The following is a 26933-nucleotide window of genomic DNA, read 5'->3' as shown; positions in this document are numbered from 1 at the left end:
TTGTCCTCAGCTTTAGCACGTTTTCCACTGCCAAGTGATAGGCATGCATGCACACGCGTGTGCGTGTGCGCGCGCGCGCGCACACACACACACACACACACACACACGAGGCTGTGTAGCCCAGACACTGCTCATCACTGCAGGACTCAGTGGCTTTGTGCACTTGACACGGCCTTGTCTGCCATCTGCTTGTAAATTCTCTGCTTTGCTACCCGCTTTGCTACTCTGCCCTGGCAGAGCCGTGGTGGCAGGGTGCGGGAACCATCGGTGACGCTGCCTGTGCTCTCTCTCTGCAGCGGTGTGCCACCCCCAGTGCAAGCACGGTGACTGCGTCGGCCCCAACAAGTGCAAGTGTCACCCTGGATATGCCGGCAAGACCTGCAGTCAAGGTAGGAAGCTGCGGGGCCCTTGTGTGCCTGGGGTCCCCTTGCCCACTCCCTGTGAGCCCCTTCCTGTGTGGAAGATGAGGCAGGAACCGTTAAATCCTCCAGCCTCCCTTACCCCCCCCCAACATCCTCTCAACACCGTCCCTGTGGTTCCGGAACGGTGGCCCGGACTGGCCAGTGCTCCTCAGGCTAGCTGGCAAGCCCGGTCAGTGGCCGGCGTCCTCTGCCCCCAGTGAGGGCAGACCCCTGTCCTGGTTCTGGTTGGGAAGGAGGGTTCCTCAGAGGTTGATTCCATCCCCTCCTTGCTGCAAACAGTGAATGACACCAGGACCTGGTCAGCTTAGCAAGTTGCTCTTCACTGCACCCAGTTGCTAATAAACACTGGGAGGGGTCTAGGAGGGGGTCTCCAGAGGCTGCCCCATGCCTGTCCTCTGAGCACTGCTGGGGAAGCACAGCGTGTGCACCCTGCTCAGCTGGGCCATATCACTCGCTGTGGCCCCAGACTCCCTGGCGCAGCTTGGGAGGGCAAATAAATCAAAGCGAATCTTCACTTCTCATAGGAGCCCAGCCGTCCCCGTGTGCTCAGGTTCCCAGCGCTGCAGCAGTGGTAGGCGCTGGGCTGTGACCGATGAGAATCTAGTTAAAAAGAAACATCTTCATAGCTGAGATCAACACCAGGAGGATTACTCCATAGCCTAGAGGCCAGCCGGGTATTATAGGGGAAAGGACAGTACAGATAGAAAAGGGAACACCAAATGGAGGGTGTTTGGAGGATCCTCCCAGGAGGGGAGATGCAGGTTGAAAGTAGACTGGACTGAACATGTTTGCCACTCAATGCTTCTTTTGCTGATCACAACACCCAAAAGGAGAGAGAGAACAAAAGGGAATGCCCTGCCACAGTGGCAGGGGGGGATGGGGGGGATGGGGGGGGGAGGGATATTATCCTGGTGGTGGAAAATGGGCACTGGTGGAGGGATGGGTATTTGATCATGGTATGACCGAAATCCAAGCACAAAAATTTGTAAATCTACAACTGTACCTCATGGTGGTTCACTAATAATAATAAATAATAATAATAATAATAATAATAATAAAAAGAAACATCTTCTTGGGGCTGGAGTCATAGCACAGTGGGTAGGGCGTTTGCCTTGTACGCAGCCGACCCGGGTTTGATTCTCAGCATCCCCTATGGTCCCCCGAGCACCGCCAGGAGTGATTCCTGAGTGCATGAGCCAGGAATAACCCCTGTGCATTGCTGGGTGTGACCCAAAAAAGAAAAAAAAAAGAAAAGAAAAAGAAAGAAATCACCTTCTCATTTCATTTGTCCTTTGGAGAGGCCTCAGGGATATTTTGTTCAGTCACCAAATTTATTGGGAAAGGTCCAACTTTCTGGGAAAAGAAGCAGAAGCAGAGAAAGGCTAGGGAAGATCCCCAGGATGGGGACAGATGCGTGCCTTCTCTTCATCTGGTCTTGGCTTCTGGGTCACCCCAGTGGCGCTCAGTGGTTACTCCGGGCTTTCCACTGCCTGTGGATTGCTTCGTCCCAGTGCTCCCGGGCCTGTAGACCGTGCCGGGGGCTGAGTTGGGCCAGGCAGGGCTGGGTCAGTGCTACTGTGGCCTTGGCTTCTGGAAAAGCAACTGAGCCACATCGGCTGCTACAGCCCAGCGTGGCTCCTGCCCTGCCCGGGCTCGGACTTGCTTCTCTCTGGGGCAAATCCCAGGCAGGACTCCCGGGGGCAAGGGGCAGCCGCAGGTCTCAGCAGGGGACGCTGAGGGGGTCTCTGAACAGCACTCAGACACCCGGGTGTGACCTCAGAGGCAGGAGTTCCCTTCGTGGGGAGTGGAAGCGTCTGGGCACAGGGTGTAGATGCCTGAGTGACTCTGGCCTGTGGCTTTTGCCCATCCCGGGTCTTTCTGCTTGTCCCAGGCTGCTCCTGCGGCCACTCCCATCCTGCGTTCCGAGGTTGGGTCACCCGCACTCAGCCTCAGCCCCCGAGTATCACTTGCAGTACAGGAGCCTGAGAGGGGGAGCGGCAGGTCACTGGTCACTGCTCTGCCATCTCGTCCGTGGTCTCGTTGCCGGATTCTGATCCCAGGATGGACGTGCTGAGGATACGGGAGCAGGGGGACACGCTGCACGAGGTTTATTGTCTCTGAGACTTCAGGAACCCAAGGGGCGGGGCCAAGCCCCCCATGAAGGACCCCTGCCCCCACCCCCCCCCAACAAGGCAGATCGACTGAAGCAGTATTGGTATCATCTGTTTTGAGTTTACTTTCGTCTGCCAATGGCTAAAGTTGTGCTTTTAGAAAATGAATCTCTTGGGGCGGGGAGGATGTTTGCCTTGCATGCGGCCGACCTGGGTTTGATTCCCAGCATCCCATATGGTCCCCTGAGCACCGCCAGGAGTAATTCCTGAGTGCAGACCCAGGAGTAACCTCTGTGCATTGCCGGGTGTGACCCCCCCCAAAAAAAAATAATCCTCTTGCTTGCTGTTGCTTAATCGGAATGATGCCGATTGGTCGTTAGGGGCTGCAGTGTGTGTGTGTGTGTGTGTGTGTGTGTGTGTGTGTGTTTGTGTGAGGGGAGTGAGTGACTGAGTGCAAGGATGATGCAGCTTGGAGACATCAGTGAGAAGAGCCAGAGGAAGGTTGTTCGGTCTCTGAGGTGTGTTGCTGAGCACCCCTGACTCCGTGCCGCTGTTTGACTGTGGATTTACAAAGACTGTTAGGGCTGAAGCTGGCCCAGGCCCGCGCTGACCCTTGTCGCCTTCCTCCTGGGGTGAAGATGAGCGCTTGTTCCCAACTCCTCTTGACCAAGTCCGCGAGCAGCCTCCCTACCAACCCCCGGATCTTCAGGCCACCAGTGTACCGGAAAGGGGTGAGCGAGTGGCCCTCCGGCGGCCTTGCCCGTGCCCTGCCCCGCACGGCTTGCTGCAGGCATGCGGCCGCTCCTCCAGCTGCTGAGGGCCCAGCTGGTGGCACTGCCCTGCCCGGCCTGAGCCCACTCGCACTGTCTGCAGCTCACTGTCTCCACAGCCCCACTGCCGCTTTGCCCTCTCTTCGCCGAGAACCAGTGGCACCTTCCCCCAGCCTCCTCAGCTCGGCTAAGTCGTAGCACTCCCGGAGCAACTGGGGGTAAAGGGGTGAAATGTGGTTTGCGAGGGAGAGATGGAGGTGACCAAGCTTCTTCCTGCCGTATCTGGGGTCGAGAGTCCTAGCGCCCCTGAAAGCAGGCTGGACATCCAGCCCTGCTCTGGGCGTCTGCCTTGTTTGATTAGAAGGCGGGCATATGGGCACCCTGCTTCCGGGACGGCCCTGGCGGGGCTGCAGCCCAAGAGGGACCTTCCCTGTGCCCAGCCTCTAGTGCTTGGTCAAGAGCTGCCGGGGAGGCCAGCGCCCTCCTGGTCCATAGCCCCTGGCTGGAGCCTGTGCAGAGCCTGTTGTACAAACTTCGAGTGGCCCTTGATGGTAATGGGACTATAAAGGTCCCTTGCCAGGGCTTGATCTGACACGTTACTCACCCCGGGAAGGCAGGTGTCTGTCCCAATTATTTCTTTGAGTCACCAGCCTGCAGTCCTGTGACGCAAGAGCAACCTCAGTGTCTCTGCTTCTCCCGCGCAGAGCTGTGGCAGGGGGGTTGATGTCAGCATACCCTGTAAGTCAGAGTCGAGTGGCAGCCGTTGAGACGGTGTCCCCATTAGCCTCTGACCTCCCCGAGAGGCCTGGGATGGGAGTGTTGGACTCCAGGGCTGCTGTGAGGTTGGAGCCTCACAGGGGGAAAGAAGTTCACGTGTGGCAGGGAAGCAAAGATTGTTTTCCTTAAGAGTTCATCGGGGGGAAGATTGTTTTCCTTAAGAATTCATCGGGGGGCTGGAGCGATAGCACAGCGGGCAGGGCGATTGCCTTGCATGTGGTGGACCCGGTTTGATTCCTGGCATCCCCTAGGGTCCCCCAAGCACTGCCAGGAGTAATTCCTGAGTGCAGAGCCAGGAATAACCCCTATGCATTGCTGCGTGTGACCCAAAAAGCAAGAAAAAAAAAATGAGTCTGTTGGGGTGGGCCTGGGGTTAGCGTCAGAAGGTGGGAGTACGTGTGTGGCACACTGGAATCCGGGTTCAGTCCCCAGCACTCCTGGGTCTGAGTACTGAAATGTCTGGATCGAGCAGGTTGGTATCCCGGGAATGACCATGGGCTCCGCCAGCCCTCTCCAGCAAAACCGGACAAAAGGGGGAGATCCACTGGCCTATTTCACCCTCTCCTCAGGCTTCTCAGGCTGTTCCTCCATGTTTGCATGTTCATGCAGGTTCTGGTCCTGTCCTCCTCAAGCGCAGTTCTGACGCTCTGCAGCTCGTCCTTCTGTTTTGGGCCGGCTCCTATCTGCTCCCCACAGTGCTCCGGACTCTCCTCGCAGTGCTCCTGCTGTGTCCGACTCTTTCTGACTGATGCCTGTGTAGAGAATGGGTGTGTCTTAGCCAAAGCCTCTGAACAAAGTGACCACACTGTCAGGTCCTGGTTTAGGGTCCTGAGCGCACACAGCACAAGCCTGAGTGCACACAGCACACAGCACATGCATTCTCCTGAGGCTGCATATTGTGCTGTTTGCTTCTGGAGAGAAAGAGGATTGACTTGAAAGCAAAACACTCAAGAATCCTTTCCTAGGTTGTTGTTTTATTTTCCTTTTTTTTCCTTATTACTGATTTGACAACATGCAATTTGAGAGAACACCCATGTGTCTTGGGTCATTCCAGGGGTCATCATAGGAACACACGCTGTATGTTGAAAGTGTCATTCTGGAATTTCTGCAGCACAAGAGTGATTAGGTTAGTCCAAAGGGCTCTGAAGGCAGCGATAGGTCAGTATCAGAATTATGGATATTCATGTAGACTCACAGCCCTGAAGCAGTGGTCACGGCCACTGTGGAGCCCTTGTCCTTCTTTTCTGCCGTGAGTCGCTAGGCCCGGGAGCATGTCTCAGGGTTTCATGCTGGGGAGTCCCAGGAATAGCCACTCAAGGTCGCCCACCATGGGGGACAGGGCCCACGTGTTTGAGCACTTAGGAATCCAGCGGACGAGAGACACTCCCCTTTTGCCCAAGTGTGAGTGCCCCTTGTTTCGCTGTGATTCCCTGCTGTGGAGAGTTGTTTCATTCCTTAATGACCTTTTCCGGTTCCTTCTCTCCACAACCGCCAGCCCTGCAGGGTCACTTCCCAGCATCACTGTTCAGCGTCCGGCTCGGCTCGATTGCATGATCAGCCCACACTAGTCTCACTTAGCCAGCGGCCTGCTGGGACAGTGTCCGTGTCGGCATGGCCCTGGGCACACTGTCCCCAGACTCTGGCGGGAAGGTGCGGGGCCGTGCCAGGTGTGGGAGGTTGAGTCCCTCACTGCTGGAACACTCCAGGCCGGGGTCGAGAGAAGCGGGAGGCGTCTCTGTCTCCTCCTGCGAGTGAAGCTTTGAACAGAGGAGAGAGATAAGGTGTTTGTGGGCACTGTCATCTGGAAAATGTCTTTTTCTGAGGAATTTTTTTGGGGGGTTGGGGGTATGTAGAAATGTGACCCGCTTCCGGATATCCCTGGCTGGGCAGGAGGCAGTGAAGTAGAGAACTAAGGAGAGATGGAGAGAGGATGGAGACCTGGGGCTCACCCCGTGACCTCCTGCTGACAGGGGAGCTAGGTGAGCGCAGAGGTGAGGGTAGGGAGCCTGTGAAGCAGAACGCACCCTGAGAAGCAGTCGGTGGCTTTCAGGAGTCATATAATTTAATGGCTCGGCTAAGTAATCTCTATAGATTTCCAATAAATAAGCTGACCAAATTTAAATTAGATTAGATCTGAGAACAACTTGCAGAGCGGCTCTCTCTGTAGCTCTAATTTGATGCAGCGCCACGGATTAGCGGATAATTAAATTATGTTAATCAGGCGCTTGTGCCGGCAGCTCCAGACACCATAAACGTGGCCGTGTCTCTTCTTAACGACGCCCGTGTGGGGGCCCGGGTGCTCTCTGGCCATTAGCAGTTTGGTCGCTCGAGACACAGCATTCGGCTGGAGTCAGAAAAGCCTCTCAGAACGCGGCCTAATGATTCATTTCACGTGGAGATTTAAACTAATAAACTAAAATACGCAATGGCAACCCACGCGGTGCCTGGGACATGTTCCCGAGCGCCTTTCCCAGGGCTGAGTGAATCAGAGCCCGGCGGACGGCTGCTTTTCCACGTTCCATCTCGTGTCCAGTGCAGACATGGGAGACGGACTTCCTCCCTCGGATGAACAGGATGGACGAGGCCGCAGGGAGCCACTGAGGGCCCAGGCTATGCTCTCCTTGGGAAAGGCCGCAGTGATCAGCGGACAGCCCAGATCCCAGTCAGGGCCCACGTCAGGGGACAGTAGGACAGGAAGGCGCAGGCACCATGAATGGGGTGCCCTGTCCCAGGACCATCCTGTAAAAGTGTGTCCGTGAGGACCCTGTCCCCGTCCTTCCTGGGCAGAGACCACGCGTCCGGTGTTCACCCAGCCCAGCCCCGCGGTGTGGACAGGTCTGTCTGGTGCGTGCTGAGTGGTGGCTCCTCTTCCTTCCTCCTCCTGCCCCCGGGGACGCCCCGGCCCCCGGGGAGATGGCAGGGAGGATGCTCTCGTCATACCCTCCCCCTCCCGACTTCCAGATCTCAACGAGTGTGGGCTGAAGCCGCGACCCTGCAAGCACCGATGCATGAACACCTTCGGCAGCTTCAAGTGCTACTGCCTCAACGGCTACATGCTGATGCCCGACGGCTCCTGCTCGAGTATGGCTGCGTCTCCCCAGGCGCGAGGGTGGGCGGAGAGGCTGCCCCGAGAGACTGTCCAGCATTTCTAAGATGGGCAGTGTCTCCTGGGCACACGGCCAGGTTCCGCATTGCCCCCACGCCCTCCCTCCAGCCGTTCTCTGCCCATGATCAAGCCAAGGTCCCCTGGCGGTGTGCTGCCTGTGGGACAGGAGATTGTCACCCATCTTACGTGGCAGCTCTGGGGTGGGGGGGAGCTGGTGCTGGCAATGCATGTGGCACCAGGCATGGGGCCATCTGGGCATCCTCTGCTCCGGGAGGGCAGTCATGGTGACTCTGCACTCAGCACGTGCAGACCCTGACTGCTGCTGCAGGAGATGGTGTGACCCAGTCCCTGGCCCTTCGGGAAGGAGCGTGAGCCCCACCCCACCCCTGGCTCGAGAGCTGGAGCTCCCGCCGTTCCTTAGGCCGGGCCTGAGGGTCTCTCGGAGTTCTTGCCGGGTGTGTGTCACGGTTCTGGGGATCCCGCAGCCCTCCCCCAAGTCAGACCCGCTCTCCCCAGGTGCCCTCTCCTGTTCCATGGCCAACTGCCAGTACGGCTGCGATGTGGTCAAGGGGCAGGTGCGGTGCCAGTGCCCCTCACCCGGCCTGCAGCTGGCGCCCGACGGCAGGACCTGTGTGGGTGAGCCATGGGGGCCAGGGGAGCCTGGGTGGGGCCGCTGGGGATGGGGGGGGGGAACTTCCTCTGGGCGCTGAGCTCCGTGCAGAGCAGATATGACGGGTATGGAGGGCGAGACTTTGATCCTTCCATGCTGATGCTCTGGGGGTGGAGAAAGAACAGCGACCGTAGGCCGAGCACTGTGTGAGGGGTTGACAACTGGAGGTTGAGTCGTCACAGTTCGGGCTGGACTAGTCTGGCGGTGTCTCATGACTTGAAGCGCAGCTCTGGGCCCGGCCTCTTAATTCCATGCACAAGCCTGTGGCCCAATGGTTCCAGAATGTTCCCCTCCTGATGGCGCCTCCTGCCTGTGGCCACTCACCCTGCAGGGTGGGATTTGGGCATGTGGGTGCCGGGCGTCTCCGCTGGATGCGTCCCTCAGTCACCTGCCGTGGTCTCCGCAGACGTGGACGAGTGTGTGACCGGGGCCGCATCCTGCCCGAGGTTCCGGCAGTGCGTGAACACGTTCGGGAGCTACATCTGCAAGTGTCACGAGGGCTTCGACCTCATGTACATCGGGGGCAAATACCAGTGTCATGGTAAGACCCCGCCCCACCCCGGGGCACCTCCCCTGGCACCACAGGCTTGCAGGGAGGGGGGATGGCATCGCTCTCCTCCTCCCCCACCCAGGCAGGGCTCTACTGGCGGCTTGGTGATATCTTTGCTCTGAGATGGTTCCCGCTGTTCATGACACCTCGGATCCCCCTCCTCCTGTGCAGAGAGGAGTGCTTCCAGCCCCTCTGATCCCCCTCCTCTCATGCATAGCCCCTCTGATCCCCCTCCTCCTGTGCAGAAAGGAGTGCTCCCAGACCCTCTGATTCCCTTTCTCCTTCTGTGCTGACATAGACAAATGATCCCAACCCCTCTGATCCTCCTCCCATGCACAGACGAGTGCTCCCAACCCCTCTGATTCCCCCTTCCCGTGCAGACAAAGAGGAGTGCTCCCAGCCCCTCTGATCTCCCTCCTCCCATGCATAGATGAGTGCTCTAGTTCCTCTGATCCCCCTCCTCCTTCTGTGCAGACATAGACGAGTGCTCCCAGGGGCAGCCTCCGTGCAGCAGTTTTGCCTGGTGTCACAACACGCACGGCTCCTACCGGTGCCAGTGTAAGGAAGGCTACAAGGGCGATGGCCGGACCTGCGTGTGTGAGTAGCCGTGTCAGCTTGGGTCCCCAGGGTGCGGGCTGCAGGCGCAGCAAGGCTTTCTAGCCTCAGGCACTTCCCACCCGGCCCCAAATCTCTCCACCATTTCCCTTTAGATGCCAAGAAAAATCCAAGCACAAAAAATTTCTAAGTCTACAACTGTACCTCATGATGTTTCACTAATAAAAATTAAAAAAAAAAAAAGGAAAAAAAAAGAAGTTCCCTCGAGAATCTGCCTTTGATGGTCAGAACAAGCTTTGGGGTCACGTGGGCCAAGCTGAGGGTTTGCACGTGTCCCTTCCGCACCCCCCAAGTCTACTCTGAAAATCCTAGATGCATTTCTGCATTTCTTCTTAGACTTTTTTTTTTTTTAAATAAGGTTTATTTGGAGAAGTGGCTGTGTTAATAAATATACCAGGGGTAACTAACTACCCTTCACAATGAAGGTTCACACACCAGAGCCATCATTTAACATGCATTTCATGCAGAGATTGTTAATTTTTTAAATTTTTGGAGTGAAATATTTACTGAGAATCATGGAGCATAAAATCATAGGGATTAAAGGATTTCTTAAAGGGCCAGGTAGTCATGGAATATATCACTCCTGCCAGATTAAATATTAATTCTCGTGAAGTAATCAAGGAAAAAAAGAGTTTGCAGATGATCTTGGCCACCTCTGAACATTTCTTTTTAACCAGCAGTTGTTATAAACTAGTACGTGGGGTGGGGGAGGAAGACAAGGCGGACTCTGAAACACAAGACGGGATTGGCGTGTGCCAAGCTGTGGGAGTAAAATAGAAAAGTTTTATGCAGTTTAAATCTGATTTTATAACAATGCTGTGCTACCTGGACACTTACCGTAGTAGTCCACACGTTTCTTTTCCTTTTCCTTGTTTGAAAGAGCATCCTTATTTTGAATTTTACTTGGTGGGGGGGGCACACGCCCGACAGTGCTAGAGCTTCCTCCTTGTTCTGCAGTCAGGGACCCCTCCTGGCAGTGCTGGGGGACTTTGTGGCACTGAGGCTTGAACCCTGGTTTGCCACGTGCCAGGCACATACCGCCTGCTGTGCTCCCTCTCTGCAACGGACCCCGGCCCTGCCCAAGAAAGACACAACATGTTTATATTTAAAAATCTGACTGTCTGTTTTCACTTTGTACAGTTTAAAATTTTTCCATATGGTGCATATTCATAACATACATCGTTATGATTTCTGAACCTCCCTCCTTTGGCTGTGTGTATGTGTCTGTCTGCGTGTGTGTCTGTCTGTATATGTCTTTGTGTGTCTCTGTGTATTTCTGTGTGTGTCTATCGCTGTGTGTGTCTCTGTGTGTGTGTCTCTGTGTGTGTTTCTGTGTGTGTCTGTCTGTGTGTGTGTGCCTGTGTGTCTCTGTGTGTGTCTGTGTCTGAGTGTGCGTCTTTCTGTATCTCTGTGTATGTGTTTCTCTGTGTGTTTTTCTCTGTGTGTGTCTGTGTCTGAGTGTGTGTCTTTGTGTATCTCTGTGTGTGTTTCTGTGTGTGTCTGTGTGTGTTTGTGTTATGATCCTGTATTTAATGTGGAAAATTGCACACATCCCAATGGGAATCGGCAGGAGAAAAGTAAGCCCAATTAGATGAGCTACTAAGGTGTGTATGGGAATGTGTGTGTGTGTGTGTGTGTGTGTCGCGTGTGTGCGTGCATCTTTATTCGATGCCTTACTGTCTGTGGCGGGGGGGCTCAGTGCTGATTAAGTCTGTTGACTTTTGCAGATGTCCCGAAGGTCATGGTCGAGCCTCCAGTTCATGTACCCGAGAGCAACGCAAGCATCCCCAGGGAGGACGGGGGGTTCAGTAATCGGATTCCTGATGTGGGGGCCACTCAGGGACCCCCTGAGACACCCTATGTTCCTCCCGTCACCACCAGCAGCCCCACTGCCGCGCCAACCGCCAGACCAACACCAGCGCCAACCCCGTGGCATCCCCCGCCCCCACCCCCCGAACCCAGAACTCCCCCTCCACCCCCACCCCCCACCCCCAGGCCCACAGCCGCATGGACGACGGCGGCCCCTGCCACAACACCTTCCCCATGGGCCACGGTGGACAACAGGATCCAGACAGACCCGCAGAAGCCGCGGGGAGACGTGTTCAGTAAGTGGCTCCTGTGTCCTCCCAAGTGGACATGCAGCTCTGGTCCCTTCAGGTGGCGTCGGCTGTGCCTGAACCTGTCATCAGCCCCTCCCCACTTCCTGCTTGGTCACTGCCCATCTGGGCTCCCATTCGTTCCGTTTGTGTGCCACTCTGGAGTGAATTCCGGGGGCATTGGTCTTGTGTCCTGGAGCAGACTCGGGTTCAGCCCTGGTGCAGGTGGCCAGGTTCCATCGCCCTCCTTCCCCCCTCCTGCCCCCTCCTGTGGCCGAGTACCTGGCCGTTGCATGTATTACATAAGCCACATCTACAGGGGCTGCTTCCAGACACAGCCCCTGCGAATAGAGCTGGGATAAGCAACGGGCACGGATCTCTTCAGATGAGTCTATATTGTTCAGAACCCGGAAGTGGGATAACTGGGCCCCATGGTAATTTGGTCCCAGCTACCACAAGCACCCCCCATGAATGCACGGTGCATGCGCACACACACAGAGAGACACACACAAAGACACACACAGAGACACACAGACACACACGGACACACACAGACATACACACAGATGCACACAGACACACACAGACACGCACACAGACACAGAGACACACAGACACACACGGACATACGCAGACATACACACAGACGCACAGAGACACACACAGACAGGCACACAGACACACACACAGACACAGAGGCACATACAGACACACACAGACAAGCACAGAAATGTACACAGACACAGACACAGAGGCACGTACAGACACACAGAGACACACGGACACACACGGACACACACAGACATACAAACAGATGCACAGAGACACACACAGACAGGCACACAGACACACATACCCACATGCACGCACACACACAAACACACATGCAGGCGCACAAACACAGAGACACACACACAGACATGCACACACAGAGACACACGTGACTCACGTTGCAAAAACGGGCCAGGCAGTGGCGCTGACTCAGAAGACAAACACATAGAGCCAGTCAGGGACCAGAGGTGGGTGGGAGTCCTGATGCGGTTTCCATGGGGCCTTCCTGCTTGGCCTGGGGGTGATGGGGTCTCTTCCTTGGACCCATCGCTCTGAGAGTGGGGCGTGGAGCTCACAGCCTCCTCACTGGCCCTGCAGGAGGGACATGATGTGCCCCTGCCCGGGTGGGAGCCTGGTGCCTTCCTGTTGGCGAGACAAAGTGGGTTCTAGTACTAGCTTTATTTACTATTTATTATTAGCTTTATTATTTCTTCTCCTCCTTTTTATCCTTGTTCTTCTTCTTTTCCTCCTCCTCGTTCTTGTTCTCGTTCTTCTTTCTTCTCTTCCTCCTCCTCCTCCTTCTTCTCCTCTTTTCTTCTTCTCCTTCTCCTTCTCCTTCTCCTTCTCCATCTCCTCCTCCTCCTCCTCCTCCTCCTCCTCCTCCTCCTCCTCCTCCTCCTCCTCTTCCTTGTCCTCCTCCTCCTCCTTCTTTCTATTCTTCCTCCTCCTCCTCCCCCTCCTCCTCCTCCTCCTCTTCCTCCTTTCTAACTTTTCTTTACTCTTTTCCCTTGAGAGTACCCCAGTTCACCTCAGAATCTTGCCTGGATGGTGCCCAAGTGCCAGGTCCCCCTGGATAGGCCTTGAGCCCCAGCCTCCCCAGATGGCCCAGCAGGGACAGATCCCCTCGCTCCTGTTCTGTGAGGACACAGAAGGGCTGTGGGTCCCCGTGGCACAAAGAGTGACCATATTTGCAGGAGATGTCCTGGGCCTCTGTGTGCTGCGGCCACACGGCCCTGTGAAGGGGGCTCTGCAGTGGGGTCCCTTCCTGGCGGGGGGCTGGGCTTTGGGTGGGGGTTCCTCCCTGTAGCTGCCCCTTCGGGAGTGTGGGTTCTCTAGATCACTCTGCCGCCCCCCCCCCCCAACACACAGCTGGGCCCCCGTCTGCAGACAGGAAGCACCCGTGCAGAGTCTGTGCCCAGTGTAACAGCATCTGGCACAGATAAGACCGCTGAGAGCCGCGCTGCCGCGGATCAAAGTGGACAGGTGTCCTGGCAGCGAGCCGGTGTGGAACTCCCCTCCCAGGGTGAGACGCAGGCCCTGTTTCCGCTGGCCTCGGGCACCCCGCTCTTGCCTCCCCGCCTGGCTCTGTGGGGACAGGCAGACTCTGCCAGGAGCCCCGCACTTACACTCGCCCAGGTCTCTCCTTCCCGGGACCCCGCAGGGCATGGTGGGCAGTGCATTCTGCTCACTCCTAACTGTGGGTGTCCTTCAAGTGGATGCGGCTGGTGGGGGACCAGCAGCTCCGGGGGAGACTGAGTCTGCCTGGCTCTGGGGGTGCAGGTTCCCATTCACAGGCCCCACTGAGAGCCTTCCTCGTTCTGGGGCTTCCTCCTTGGTTGCACGTGGGATGCTCAGCCTCACCCCTGCAGCCTCACCCCCTCATGCTTGCAGCCTCACCCCCTCACCCCTGCAACTTCACTCCTGCAGCTTCACCCCTGCAGCCTCATCCCTCACCCCTGCAGCCTTACCTCCTCACTCCTGCAGCCTCACCCCCTCACTTCTGCAGCCTCACCCCCTCACCCCTGCAGCTCCACCTCTGCAGCCTCACCCCTGCAGCCTCACCCCCTCCATCCTGCTGCCCCCTCCTTACCCTCCTGGGAGCCGTGGCACGGGCTGTGCTCTAACCTCACAGATTTATTGTGCATGCTCAGGGCTGCAGCTCAAAGTGATGGCACCCCAGCCAGGCATGAGCCGGGCCCTGGGTCGCTCTCCGGTACATGTGTTCCCTCCATGCTGCCTCAGCAAGCCCCCCACTCCCCACCCCTGTCGCTGTATTCCCCCCCCCCCCCCCCCCCCCACAAGAAGGATGTGGAAGCTCCAGCCTCAGAGGCCAAAGCCCTGACCGAGCCCCACTCTCCTTTACCTCGTCCAGTAAACCTGCAGAGCGGTTGCGGGCAGGTGAGCCCCAGGAAGGCCGGGAGCCGACCAGGCCCCCGGGGTGGGCCCTGCTCCCTGCGCCCAGACTATCAGGCACCAGCTTGCCCCGGCCATCCCAGGGACAAGGGTCAGCATGGGGGCTGGGGGTGCCTGTGGAAAACCATCCTTGGACAGGGCAGAAGCCAAGTAGCTCCACAGTGCCAGCCTACGACCTCACTGGGGTGGACCGAGTGGACAGCGGGCGGCCTCTGAGTGGCCACCAGGGCCCCGTCAGCAGACCCCTCTGTCCTGCAGTTCCCCGGCAGCCGTCCAATGACCTGTTTGAAATCTTTGAAATCGAGAGAGGAATCAGCGCAGACGAGGAGGCCAAGGACGACCCAGGTGGGTGGCATCCCCCACCCCTGCCCTCTGCTTCCTCCCTCTCGCAGCAGCTGTGGAATCTGAGTTGGTTCCATGCTGCTATATAGATAATTTTTTTTTAGCAACTTGGTTTCCGCTCTAATCAAGCCAGTTGACCAAAAATAATTTTTCTGAATCATCATTCCTGGCTTTCAAAACTCACTGAGGCCAGAGCGCAAGGGTTAAAGGTGGCTGTCTGGGGTGTGGCAGACCCCTGGCAGTGTGCAGGGTCCCGGAGCACAGAGCCAGCTGTGACCCCTGAGCACTGCCAGGTGTGCGCCCCACTAACAAAATAATAATAAATGCACCAAAGCAGCATTTGAACCATGTGGAGGAAGCGGAGCTGGGCAAGTGTCAGCCTGGCGGGTCGGCATGGGGCAAGGTCTGTGTGTGCGGCCGCACACGTGGCTGCCAGGCTGGACACGCTTCCCACAGGCCTGTTTCTCTCAGGAGGGGAAAGGCGGGGGACTCAGTGGGGTCACGACGCAGGCACAGAGACCCCCGCCCACTCACCCCACCACCCCTTCCAGGTGTCTTGGTTCACAGCTGTGATTTTGACCATGGGCTCTGCGGCTGGATCCGGGAGAAGGACAGTGACTCCCACTGGGAACTGATGCGAGACCCCGCAGGTAACGAGACGAAGCCTGCTGCGGGACGCTGCCCAATGCAGCTGGCCTGAACTCCTGATGGGCGCCATGGCCCATGGACACCCCCCACCCTCACGTGGTGCCACGTGCTTTCCTAAGACGGGTCAGAAGGGACTGTCAGTGTCTGAGGCCGTGGCTACAGCTGGGCCGCCCTGAGTGGCATCCTGGGAGCCCGGCAGCTCGTTCTAGTTGGCTGGTGTCGGTCCATATGCTGGGCCCAGGCTCGAGGGAGCGATCTGTGTGGGGATTGGGGAGCTTGGACATTCCCAGCATGGCGGAAGCCTTGGGAGCCACAGAATTTCAGTGTAACTGGGGTTGTAGAGAAAGCTAGAGTCCCCACACGGAGCCCATGAGAGAATGTTCCCAGCAGGTGTGCTAAGGCTGTCTGCTGGAGGTGGAGGGCGGGCGCTTGAGGCCCTTCTAGGGTCTGACTTATGGGTTGTTTCAGCCATCTGGCTTCAGGACGTGAAGCTCTGGATTGCTGGGTTTTTGGAGCGAGGCCAGCTTAATGGAAGGACGAGGGGTTTGGTGTCTGGTCTCGCTCGGCACATGGTGTGTCAGGTCAGCTGGGGCTTGGCAGGGAGGCCTGGTCAGGCCTTCTCTGTCTTTGCCATCTGAATCCACTTGTTGTAGAGGAGAGGGTACACACGGCTGTGAGTGTGAGTGTGAGTGTGTACATGTCAGCGTGTGGCTGCAGGTGTGTCCTTTTGCTGTTGTATATGTGTGTGCGTATGAGTGTGTGTATGAATGTGGGCATGTCCGTGTGTGAGTGTGTGTGTGCGTTGAATATATGCGTGCATGCATGTGTGTGTGCATGTGTGTATGAGTGTATGTGCATTCCAGTGTGTGCTTGTGCGTATTTGTGTACATGTGTATATATGATTGTGTGTGCATTCTGATGCGTGCATGTGCCTTCATGCATGTGCATGCTTATGTGTGCATATATGTGCGTGTGTCTGCACACACGCATGTGCACCTGACTCTGTGAATTGGATGAGGACTGAATGTAGATCTCAGGGCAAAGTGGCCGAAGGGGAAGTGTCTGTGCTGCTTGGAGTCAGTGTCCCGACGGCCATGGCTTGCCCCAGGGCCCCTTGGGGGAGGGTGAGCACTGTGGAGGAGTGTGGAAGGGAGTGACCCGGGTCCAGCATATCAGGAATGGAGAATCTGTGCTGCCCAGAGCCGGACTGTGGAGAATCAGCGTCGGGCAGAGAGAGGGCAGCGGGGGAGGAGCTTCCCTGGCACATGAGGCCCCAATTCACTTCCTGACACAGTTTGGGTGTAGGGATGCTGGGTGCAGGATGCTGGGAGCCCAATGCTTAAACAAACAGGGTGTAGGAGCCATGGCCCTGTGTGGGATCACATCACCAATCCTGGGGGTCAGTGAACTTGACCCCAGTGGGAGGTTTAGGAACGTGCCATGACCGAAACTTGACCCCAAATCCAGCGCAAATCTAGCAGCACCCACTGGGCTGAGTTTCTCAGAAAAGGGGAAGGAGGGTTATTGTCTGTGTGGGGGCACACCAGATGGGGCTCAGTGCTCGTTCCTGCCTCTGCCCTCGGGAATCACTCTTGGTGGGCTCAGGGGACCGTATGGGATCCTGGGGACTGACCCCGGGTGTGCTGTGTGCAAGGCCAGTGTCCTCCCACTGCACGGGTCGTCCCCGCCCCCAGCTTGGGCGTTTCTTGTCCAGACCAACAAACACTCTTGTCTATTAGTGCCTCCTAGGAAGCTGGAGGTAAGCCAGCATCAGGGGAGACAGCTGCGAAGCTGGCTCCACTGTCAGTCCCAGGCTTCCTATGGGGCAACAGGAAGGACCCGCTCTGGGCCCTTGGAGCGCTCGACCCGACCCGCTGGGCCTGGCGTTTCCTGGAACCCGAGCCCTGGGCGCCGGGCTCCCAGCTGCTGACTCAGCGCCCTTGCTGACAGCTCCAAGGAACCCCCGGTCTGCCAGCCTGTGCCTACATGTCTGTCTCTGCTGCAGCCAAAGCCCAGCATTGTTTGGGAGAAGCACCTACAGGGAGGAATCAGGGGAGAAGCCCCAGCCCTCCCTCCCCCTGGCAGCCCCTCCTAGCTGATCTTTCCAGAAAATTCTCACCCTCCCACCCGCCCCATTTCTGTACCTGACTTTTGTCAGGGGCTGGAGGCCCAGGTGTGGGAACCAGCATCACCTTTCAGTTTGGATCCTGACCGTCCAGCACACCCTGCCCAGCTCCCATCAGCAGCGTAACTGCACAGGCTAGGGCTCACCCTGGGGTGCTCCTGACCCCAGCTCCAGCTCCGGCACCACATGACCCCTGACTCCCACAGTACCTGGGTCAGGCCCAGGGCAGGCCCAGCAGAACGGCCTCCTCAGACTGACCCAGCAGCGGGGCCCAGACCCACCCTGGGAGCCGGAAACATGACTTTCCCTGCACCTGCCTCCCGAGTGGGCTTCCTCGGGTGGTGGGCTTGTGAGTGCAGGTTTCGGCCAAAGCCCAGCACTCCCACCTCTTCCTGTCAGTATTTGAGAAGCAGTTCCGGGGGGTCAGAGACGTAGCACGGGGGCAGGCGCCTGCTCTGTGTCCAACCCCAGTTCAGTCCCCGGCACCCCCAGGCATGGCCAGCCCCCAGCCCACCAGCAGATCTTATTAATCTGTTATCTGGCTAGGGGAGGTACAGACCCACAGCCCCTTACATGCAGAAGCAGGAGCTGCCAAGGAATCACCCGACTCTGCTGTTTTGTTTCTTTCCCAGTTTGTAGGTTTAAAAAAGCTCCTTGTTTGTCTTTTTCTAGATTGCAGGGCCAGCTCCTGTCATGCTTCTTATTTTTGTGGTTTTTATTTTATTTTATTTTTATCGCTGGAGCGATAGCACAGCGGGTAGGGCGTTTGCCTTGCACGCAGCCAACATGGCCGACCCGAGTTCGATTCCTCCGCCCCTCTCGGAGAGCCCGGCAAGCTACCGAGAGTATTCGATATGCCAGACACAGTAACAACAAAGTCTCCAATGGAGACGTTACTGGGCCCGCTCGAACAAATCGACGATCAACGGGAGGGCCTTTACCTTTACCTTTACCATCCTGAACCCCAAACCCTGCCCCCAAAGCACAACCAAAGTAATTTATTTTATATTGCTTGTTATGAATAATCCGCTAAAAATAATCCCAAAAAGTTGTCTTAGAGGAAAGTGCGTGAAGATTGTTGCATTTCACCCAGGAGCCATTAAGCCCTTCTATAAGAGATTAGTAACATGTCATTAAAGGTTGAGACTTGTGTGCTTACAGATACATAGATAGATAAAGGTAAAGGTAAAGGCCTTCCCGTTGATCATCGATTTGCTCGAGCGGGCCCAGTAACGTCTCCATTGGAGACTTTGTTGTTACTGTGTTTGGCATATCAAATACTCTCGGTAGCTTGCTGGGCTCTCCGAGAGGGGCGGAGGAATCGAACTCGGGTTGGCCATGTTGACTGCGTGCAAGGCAAACGCCCTACCACTGTGCTATCGCTCCTGTATAAATATACTTGTATACTTGCCCCTAAGATTGGTTGCCTTCTACTTTAAACCCCATCAGATGTGGTGTGCTACTCTTGATAGATCAGTGGTGTAAAGTATGAGATGTCACAGCTGTGTGGTTCAGGAATAGGCTCACCCATGGGTGAGGCTTGTCTGAGTGTGTGGAGAGCGGCCATGAGCGTGGTGGCAGTTGAGTTCTGGAGATTTTCAGCTGCCAGGGCTGGCGACATTGGGGCGGGGAGGGGCCTCACCCAGGCCCCTCTGGGTTGCCTCGACTGAGACAGCCTGGTGCGGGGTCTGGAGGCATCTTTATGTGTCTACTTTTTAATTACCAGCTTGTAAGGTCCTTTATGTAAAAGGAAACTTGGTCCTCTTTGCGTGTTGCAGCTCCTTTTTTGCTTGCTATTCAGAAAACAAACCCCAAAGCTGTTTCCTTTTGAGGGTAACTGCCAGCAAGCCCTAAGGATCTAGGCTCCCGCTGGGCCCAAACGTGACAGCCCATCTCTGCCAACTTGAGGGTCACTTCCTCTGACCGTGGGTAGTAGGTAAATTGCTGGCACAGCTATTCTGAAGCTGGAGATGAAAAGGTGCAAACTGGCATTAAAAGAAAACTGGAAACTCATCACCCAACTTCCAGGCAAGTCTGGTGGCAGCTCCCACTATTATTTGTTTTGGGTTTCTTTTTTTTTTTGCTTTTTTGCTTTTGGGTCACACCTGGCAATGCACAGGGGTTACTCCTGGCTCTGCACTCAGGAATTACTCCTGGCAGTGCTCAGGGGACCATATGGGATGCTGGGAATTGAACCCAGGTTGGCCGCGTGCAAGACAAACGCCCTACCCACTGTGCTATCACTCCAGCCCCAAGCTCCCACTATTAATCCCCCAAATAACAGCACCTTATGTCCTGTGGGGTGGGACTGCATCACTGTAAACCAGGCAGACGGGGAGGGGAGCTAATGTAAGTCGTAAGTCGGCGCCGGGGAGCCCAAGCAAAGTTGTGCCCGTCCTGGCGGGTCCTGGCTGGGCTTCTGCCTCCATGTCTGTCCCAGCTCTGTAACGTTTCCCTCAGACTAAAGCCCAAGGCTAACGTCCCCTGGTGCAGACCAACAGGTGAGCGAGTGCCCAGGGACCAGACCCCTGAGCCATGAAGTTGAGGGCTCTGCAGAATGAGGGCTCCGCCCACATTCCACAGGGACTTAGGCTAATCCGTTTGCTCCCAGGCGCAGCAGGTGAACTGTAATAACCACCATCTCAGTCTGAGGCGGAGAATCAGCCGGGGCCCAGTAGCTGACTCGGGGTTGGACATGTAGGACCCCCCAAATATTCAGGCTCAGGGCCCTGGTGACCTCCCCTACCCTCAGTTCTATACCCCCAGCCTCCTTGGGAACCCCTCAGCTCAGACACGGTGCCCTTTGCCCCCACAGGTGCTCAGGAACTGGGCTGGGGATGGCTGGTGGCCTCAGGTGGCCTGTCTGCGGGCCCAGGACAGAGTGGGCTCAGCCATGGCCGCCCAGCTGCACCCCAGTCTCCCCCGGAGTTGGAGCAGATCATCTCTGGGGTCAGTTTCAGAAGCTGCCCAGCACTCACTCCTGTGGGGTGGCACCCACCTCACCCCCACGCCACACTGCGTTTCCCTGGCAGCCGGGCCAGGGGTGTCATGTGGCCTACCCTGCATGGTCGAGATGGGCCTCAGGAAACCACTCGTGTGGCAGCACAGACACGTGTGTGGGGCTCAGGTCATGCTCCTGTGGACATGTGTGGGGCTCAGTTTGCACTCCATGGACACGTGTGTGTGGCTCAGTTCACACTCTGTAGACACATGTGTGTGGCTCAGTTCACACTCATGTAGGCATGTGTGTGTGTGGTTTAGTTCTCACTCTGTGGACACATGTCTGTGGCTCAGTTTGCACTCCGTGGAAACGTGTGTGGCTCAGTTTGCACTCCATGGACACATGTGTGTGGCTCAGTTCACATTCTGTAGACACGTGTGTGGCTCAGTTCACACTCATGTAGGCATGTGTGTGTGTGGTTTAGTTCTCACTCTGTGGACACATGTCTGTGGCTCAGTTTGCACTCCGTGGAAACATGTGTGTGGCTCAGTTTGCACTCCATGGACACGTGCGTGTGGCTCAGTTCACATTCTGTAGACACATGTGTGTGGCTCAGTTCACATTCATGTAGGCATGTGTGTGTGTGGTTTAGTTCTCACTCTGTGGACACATGTCTGTGGCTCAGTTTGCACTCCATGGACACATGTGTGTGGCTCAGTTCACATTCTGTAGACACATGTGTGTGACTCAGTTCACACTCATGTGGGTATGTGTGTGTGTGTGGTTTAGTTCTCACTCTGTGGACACGTGTGTGGCTCAGTTTGTACTCCGTGGACATGTGTGTGTGGCTCAAATCGTGCTCCTGTAGACATATGTGTGTGGCTCAGTTTTCACTCTGTGGGTGTGTGTATGTGTACGTGTGTGTGTGTGTGTCTCAGTTCACACTCCCATGGACATGTGTGTGGTTCAATTTGCATGGCATGGACACATGTATGGCTCATTTCGCACTCCATGAACACACATATGTGCCTCAGTTCACACTCCGTGGACACATGTGTGCTCAGTTCGTGCTCCTGTAGATATGTGTGTGTGGCTCATTTCACACCCTGTGGACATATGTGTTGTGTGGCTCAGTTCACACTCTGAGGACATGTGTGTGGCTCAGTCTGCACTCCCGTGGACGTGTGTGTAGCTCAGTTTGCACCCCATGGACACGTGTGTGGCTGAGTCTGCACTCTGTACACATGTGTGACTCAGTGTGTGGCTCACTCACACTCCGGGGCAGCAGGGGGAGTGGGGGAGCAGCGGGTGCTGGGCTGTGACTCCCTGGTCCTGAGCGAGCTTGGCTGTCTCAGGACTAGGCAGCAAGGGCAGGTACACGGCGGGGCCGGGGCTTAGCTATGCCCCCTCCTTCAGAGGAGAGTGGCCCAGCAGGACCCAGGGTGAGTGGGACCCCAAGCTGTGAGTCACCACATGGCTTGTGTTCTGTCTCTGTGGCCAAACCATACGTCTCTGTAAAGGCTTTGGACTGTCTCGCAGAAAGCTGGCCTGGATTTTAGCCTCAAACATCTGGGTGCCTGGCCCCGGGGAGGCCCCGGTCTGCAGCTGACCGGCACCCTCTCCCTGCAGGGGGCGCAGACACTCGGCCCACAAACACCCGCTTCCCCCCACAGGTGGTCAGTACCTGGCCGTGTCTGCAGCCAAGGGCCCGGGGAGCAGGGCGGCACGCCTGGTGCTCCCACTCGGTCGCCTGCGGCCTGGGGCGGCCCTGTGCCTGTCCTTCCGGCACAGGGTGGCTGGCTCGCCCCCTGGCAGCCTCCAGGTGTTCGTGAGGAAGCACGGGGGCTCCGGAACCTCCGTGTGGGGCCGAGCCGGAGGCCGCGGCTGGAGGCACACACGGGTCACCTTGCGAGGGGCCGACGTCAAGAGTGTAAGTAGAATCCGGTCGGACCGGGGTCCCCGGGGTGGGGGCAAAGGGTCCCCGGGCCTGGGGTTGAACACAGACACTCAGGGCTAGAAGCTAAAAGCGGGTGGGAGCATCACTGCCCCTTTAGTCCCTGTAGTTCACGCTTTTGCCCGTGGAGTACTGTGCACAGGGCATGCTCCTTTGCAGGGGGTGGGGGGGTGTCCTTTTTTTGAAATATCTCTTTAAAGTACCCCCCCCCCTTTATTTTTTCCCTATTGCTTTTGCCTCAGAGATCATAGTCAAACAGTCTTGGGTGACAGTCCCCAAACTCTGGTTGGAAAGGACTTTTTAATTTGGGACAGGATGTGGGCGGGAGCTTTGATTGACACGAAAGTGATCTATGTAGCATTCCACCCAAATCATGTCTCTGGGAAAAGTCTTTTTATTTTGTGTGTGTGTGGGGGGGGGGGCGGGGGCTGGAGCGATTGCACAGCAGGCAGAGCATTTGCCTTGCATGCAGCCAACATGGCCGACCCGAGTTTGATTCCTCTGCCCCTCTAGGAGAGCCTGGCAAGCTACCAAGAGTATCTCGCCCGCATGGCAAAGCCTGGCAAGCTCCCCGTGGCGTATTCAATATGCCAAACACAGTAACAACAAGTCTCATGATGGAGACGTTACTGGGCCCGCTCGAGAAAATCGATGAATAACGGGAGGACAGTGACAGTGACTCTGTGTGTGTGTGGCGGTGGGGGGGGGGGGGGCACTCCTGGCTGTGCTTTCGGCTTCCTCAATGTGTGTGGAGGGTCTCTGCTGGCTGGAGTGTGGGGATCCTGTGGGGTGCGGGGGATCACTGGGCTGGGCTATGAGCAAGGCAGGTACCTTGTCACTGGACTGTCTCCCGGGCTCGGGAGAGCGTGTCTAAGCCCATCTGAGGACAGTCTCTGCTGGCACACTGCCCACAGGCCCACACGCGAAGTCCCTGGGCGAAGTCCCTGGACCCCACTTCCTGGAACAGACTCACACCCTTTCATCAGTGCCCTGGGCTCTGTTTGATCCAGATATTTTCCCCTCAAAATTGCTCTTTATGTCTGTTGGAAACCAAGGCGAGATAATAAAGTAGCTCAGGTCAGAGCCGAGGAGTTTCTCCCGGCTTCCTGAACGACCCAGCCTGGGCGCTGCCCACTTAGACCCGACCTGTCTCCTTGCTCCCCCAGCGTGTTCCCACCACCCTGTCCCTCCCTCGTGCCGACTCTCCCAGGCCTGCCTTGCCCCCGGGCCTCCCCACGAGGTGCTCAGGGAGCACTGTGTGACTCCTCACGCTTGCTGGTGGAGCTATGCGTGCTGCGGCCCTATCATTTGCGTGGCTGTGGGTGGGCTGTGTGGTCATCAGCATGTCCAGCCCTGGCTCCTGGGGAAGCCCCATAGCTGCTGTGGGCCATGGCAGGGGTTCCAGGGACCGACCCTCCGCCTTCTCTCCCCAGGTCATCTTCAGAGGCGAGAGGAGGCGCGGCCACGCCGGGGAGGTGGCCCTGGATGACGTGGCCCTCAGCAGGGGCCCCTGCGCCGAGGCCCGAGGGCGGCATCACATGTAGCCGGATGCCCTGTGGCCCTTCCTCTCCCCGCCTTTGCACCCAGCCCCAAGCGGGCCTGAAGGGGCCGGGCAAGGAGGGGGGAGGCTGGGCGGTACCCCCAGATTGGCTTCTGTGCAAACCCCACACCACCCAGGACCCCAGCCCAGCCCGGGGGCCACCGTCCCCACACCCGCAGGCCGGGGGGACCTGCCTCAGGGCCCCGGGCCTCCCTTGCCCCTGTTCCCAGCTGCCCTTCACAGCGGGTGATGAGAAGTATCACCCCTGCCCACCATGGCCAGGACTGTCCTGCTTCACCTCCGAGGTAGGGGCAGGTGTGGCAATCGCCTGCTTGTCCACCCCTGTCCCTGCCGCACCCTGCAGCACCCCTTCCCTTGCCTGTCCCTGGGCTTCCACTCAGGGTCCAGGCAGGAGCACCTCCAGGAGCCCAAGTGACGGTGTCGGCCACGAGCCCTGTGGGTTTCCCAGTTGTGGGGGGAGGGGGACGTGATCTGGGGAACAGCTGCTGGGTCCCACTGGATGTAGCTGGGGTGTGGGTGGTGGCAGGGGGGAGTGAGAAAGGGGACCCAGGCGGGGATGGGGGCTCAGGAAAGGGGTGGGGGTGCAGGGCAGGCTGTGTATTGCTCCGGTGCCTCCCCATGGCTTGGTGCTCTGTCAGTGGGTGGGGACTTTGGAAGGGTGAGAGCAGGCAGGGCCGGGCCCCCGACACTGCCCCCCGCCCCCGGGAAAGGGCCCCTCCCCCAGCAGCTGGGCTCTGCTTTTCCCACCTGTGTCTGCTGGGAATCCCTAGGATGGGCCAAGACTTGGGGAAAAGAGGAGGAACTGGGCTGGTCATGTCCCCGGACGAGGTGTCTGGAGGGCCGTGGTGGGAAGTGGGGGGCCCGCACCCACGCCTTGGACCTGGGGCTGGTGCGGGTCCCAGAGGGACAGCCGGCAGAGCCCTTGTACAGAGCGGGGCTCTCTCCTGCGCCTCCCCCCTTGCTCCTTTCCAAAACATCAGTTATAGCTGCCCCCTCAAGGAAGGCGGGTGTATGCAGGGTCTCCCCAAGGAAGTCCTGATCCCATGGACCCCATCGTGAAAGCCTAGAACATGACCATGTGGGCCTGTCCAAGGGGAGAGACCCCCCGAGGGCTGAGCCCCCAGCAACGTGGCCCCTGAGGGGGGGTTGTGGGGGGGTCTGGGGGCCTCTCCATGGGCAGAGCTGGGCTGGGGGTTGGGGCTTGGCACCCCGCAGGCTCCTTTTCTCCAGAATCTCCCAAAGCCCAGGGTGGTGCCAGGCTCAGAACAATAGGTACAAAGGGGCATCTCCGGTGCTCGGGTGGGTGGGCCGCCCTAGGGGGCAGATCAATCTGTGGTTTCCGTGGGAACCGGAACCGGCCTCGGGAAGGTTCCTGTCCTGTTTCCTTCTCGTCCTGTGACCACACGACTGAAGATGCAAGCTGGGAGCGGGGTGGGGGGTACGGCCATCAGAAAATGTTCACTTTTAGGTGCCAATAGTACGTTGCACTAAACTGATGGAAGAAGTTATCCAAAGTACTGTATCTCATCTTCTTATTTAATGTTTTCTAAAGTGGAAAATGTTTCGTGGTTTCCAAAATAAGCAAAGTGAAAAAAAAAAGGATGATTCATTGTAAATAAAAACACTTAATAATGCTGCTGACTGGTCTTGTAGTTGTTGGTGGGCGTCTCAGAAGCCGGCCTGGGTGCCTGTGCTGTGTGGGCGGGTGGGGACAGCCGGTACCCACGGCAAACGCTCTCCCTCTCACGGATGCCTGCTTGCCCGGCCCCCAGCAAATCACCGGACTCGAAAACCTTTGCTTCCTGCCCTGGGCAACAGCTGAGCTGTTGGGGCCCGTTGGAGGGGCACTGTTTTCTCTCAGGGTCTGTCCTGCTCGCTCCTGCGGCTCCATGCACGCCGCATGGTCCTTCCTGGCAGACAAGACACGGAAGCAGATGCCCGAGATATAACCCCGAGCGGCTGGGCAGGACAGAGAACGGCCCCTGCTGACCCTCAGGACCCTGCAGGATCACGGGGGCTCAGTAAAGCTTCAGTTAGCTCTGAGTGTTTCCTCTGGGTCATCTTGGATCTGAGAAAGGGCTTTTCTTTCTTTCTTTCTTTCTTTCTTTCTTTCTTTCTTTCTTTCTTTCTTTCTTTTTGTGAAACACCATGAGTACAGTTGTAGACTTACAAACTTTTGTGCTTGGGTTTCAGTTATATAATGCTTGAGTACCTATCCCTCCACCAGTGCCCATTCTCCACCACCAATGATCCTTGTAGCCCTCCCACCCCACACCCATCCCCCCTCCCACACACCCCGCCTCTGTGGCAGGGCATTCCCTTTTGCTCTCTCTTTCCTTTAGGATGTTGTAGTTTGCAATAGAGGTATCGAGTAGCCATCGTGTTCGGTCTACAGTCTACTTTCAGCACACATCTCGCATCCCAAGCGAGTCCTCCAAACATCGAAAGGGTCGCTTCTGAGTGGACGGAACCAGTCTGAGAAGCAGCAGAGCCTCGGAAACGCCAGGGTGTGTGTGTGCTGGGAAGCGGGGGTGGTGGTGGGGGGACGGTTTTGGGCCCTCCCCAGCCCCAGGTGCTCTTCAGCGTTAGGGCACTCGCCTGCTTGCCCTGTGCTGGCTCTGAGCCCACCCCAGAATAAATGGAAATAGACAACCCAGCAACGCCCAGAAGTCACTTATTCCAAAGAGATGTGCATCTTGGTACCTCCGACAGGTCCAAGAGAAGGAACCTTCAGAGACGCCAGAAGTGACGGCACCAGCATAGCTGCCGGGAGTCAGAGACGACCTCGGGGTCTCTCGCTGGGCCTCTCGAGATCCTCTGAGACCCGCTGGGACCAGCTTGGGCAGGGGCCTGGGAGAGGCCAGTGCGCTGAAATCTGTGTCTGTTTTGCGGAAGGGCTGCACCAGGGCTGCGGTGGGAAGGATGGCCCTCGAGAGCTGCAGCCGGGATCTGCTGCAGGTGGCTGGCATTGAAGTCTCGGCCCAGAAGTGAGCACAGCCGGGCAGGGACACTTTCTTCAGATCCAGAACCAAGAAAGCAAAGGCCAAGGGCTGCGCGTGGCTTCCTCCCGCTGCTCCTGCCCCAGGGGAGGACTCGCCGCCACGCGACCTGGGTTCAGAGATGCGGGGGCCCAGCGCATTTTGGGTGACCCCGGGCACTGTGGCCATGGGGCAGAGGAGTCTGGGTGACCCGAGCACTGTGACTGTGAGGTGGAGGACTCTGGACAACCCGAGCACAGGACAGGCAGCATGAGGATGTGTGCAGGACGCCTCTGCCTGGTG

At 57.3% G+C, this 26933-nt stretch overlaps 1 protein-coding gene across 3 annotated transcripts in view; it reads left to right on the top strand.

Annotated features, from left to right (window-relative positions):
- The window catches only part of NPNT (nephronectin), a 48492-nt gene extending 24750 nt beyond the window's left edge, over positions 1 to 23742 (top strand). Inside the window, exons 3-13 of one of the 3 annotated variants that reach the window (XM_056113809.1) lie at positions 297 to 389; positions 3172 to 3264; positions 7042 to 7161; positions 7703 to 7822; positions 8263 to 8397; positions 8881 to 9003; positions 10749 to 11126; positions 14340 to 14426; positions 14975 to 15073; positions 21811 to 22067; positions 23525 to 23742. In XM_056113809.1, the coding sequence (XP_055969784.1) occupies positions 297 to 389; positions 3172 to 3264; positions 7042 to 7161; positions 7703 to 7822; positions 8263 to 8397; positions 8881 to 9003; positions 10749 to 11126; positions 14340 to 14426; positions 14975 to 15073; positions 21811 to 22067; positions 23525 to 23635 (1616 nt within the window). In that variant the 3' untranslated portion in view covers positions 23636 to 23742. The remainder of the gene's footprint in view (positions 1 to 296; positions 390 to 3171; positions 3265 to 7041; positions 7162 to 7702; positions 7823 to 8262; positions 8398 to 8880; positions 9004 to 10748; positions 11127 to 14339; positions 14427 to 14974; positions 15074 to 21810; positions 22068 to 23524) is intronic. The other 2 variants (XM_056113807.1, XM_056113808.1) reach the window with 2 other exon arrangements.
- Positions 23743 to 26933: the final 3191 nt, after the last annotated feature.

The sequence above is a fragment of the Sorex fumeus genome, unplaced genomic scaffold (assembly GCF_029834395.1).
Source record: "Sorex fumeus unplaced genomic scaffold, SorFum_2.1 ptg000024l, whole genome shotgun sequence".
Lineage (NCBI taxonomy): Eukaryota > Metazoa > Chordata > Mammalia > Eulipotyphla > Soricidae > Sorex > Sorex fumeus.
This window is presented reverse-complemented; position numbering and strand designations above follow the sequence as displayed.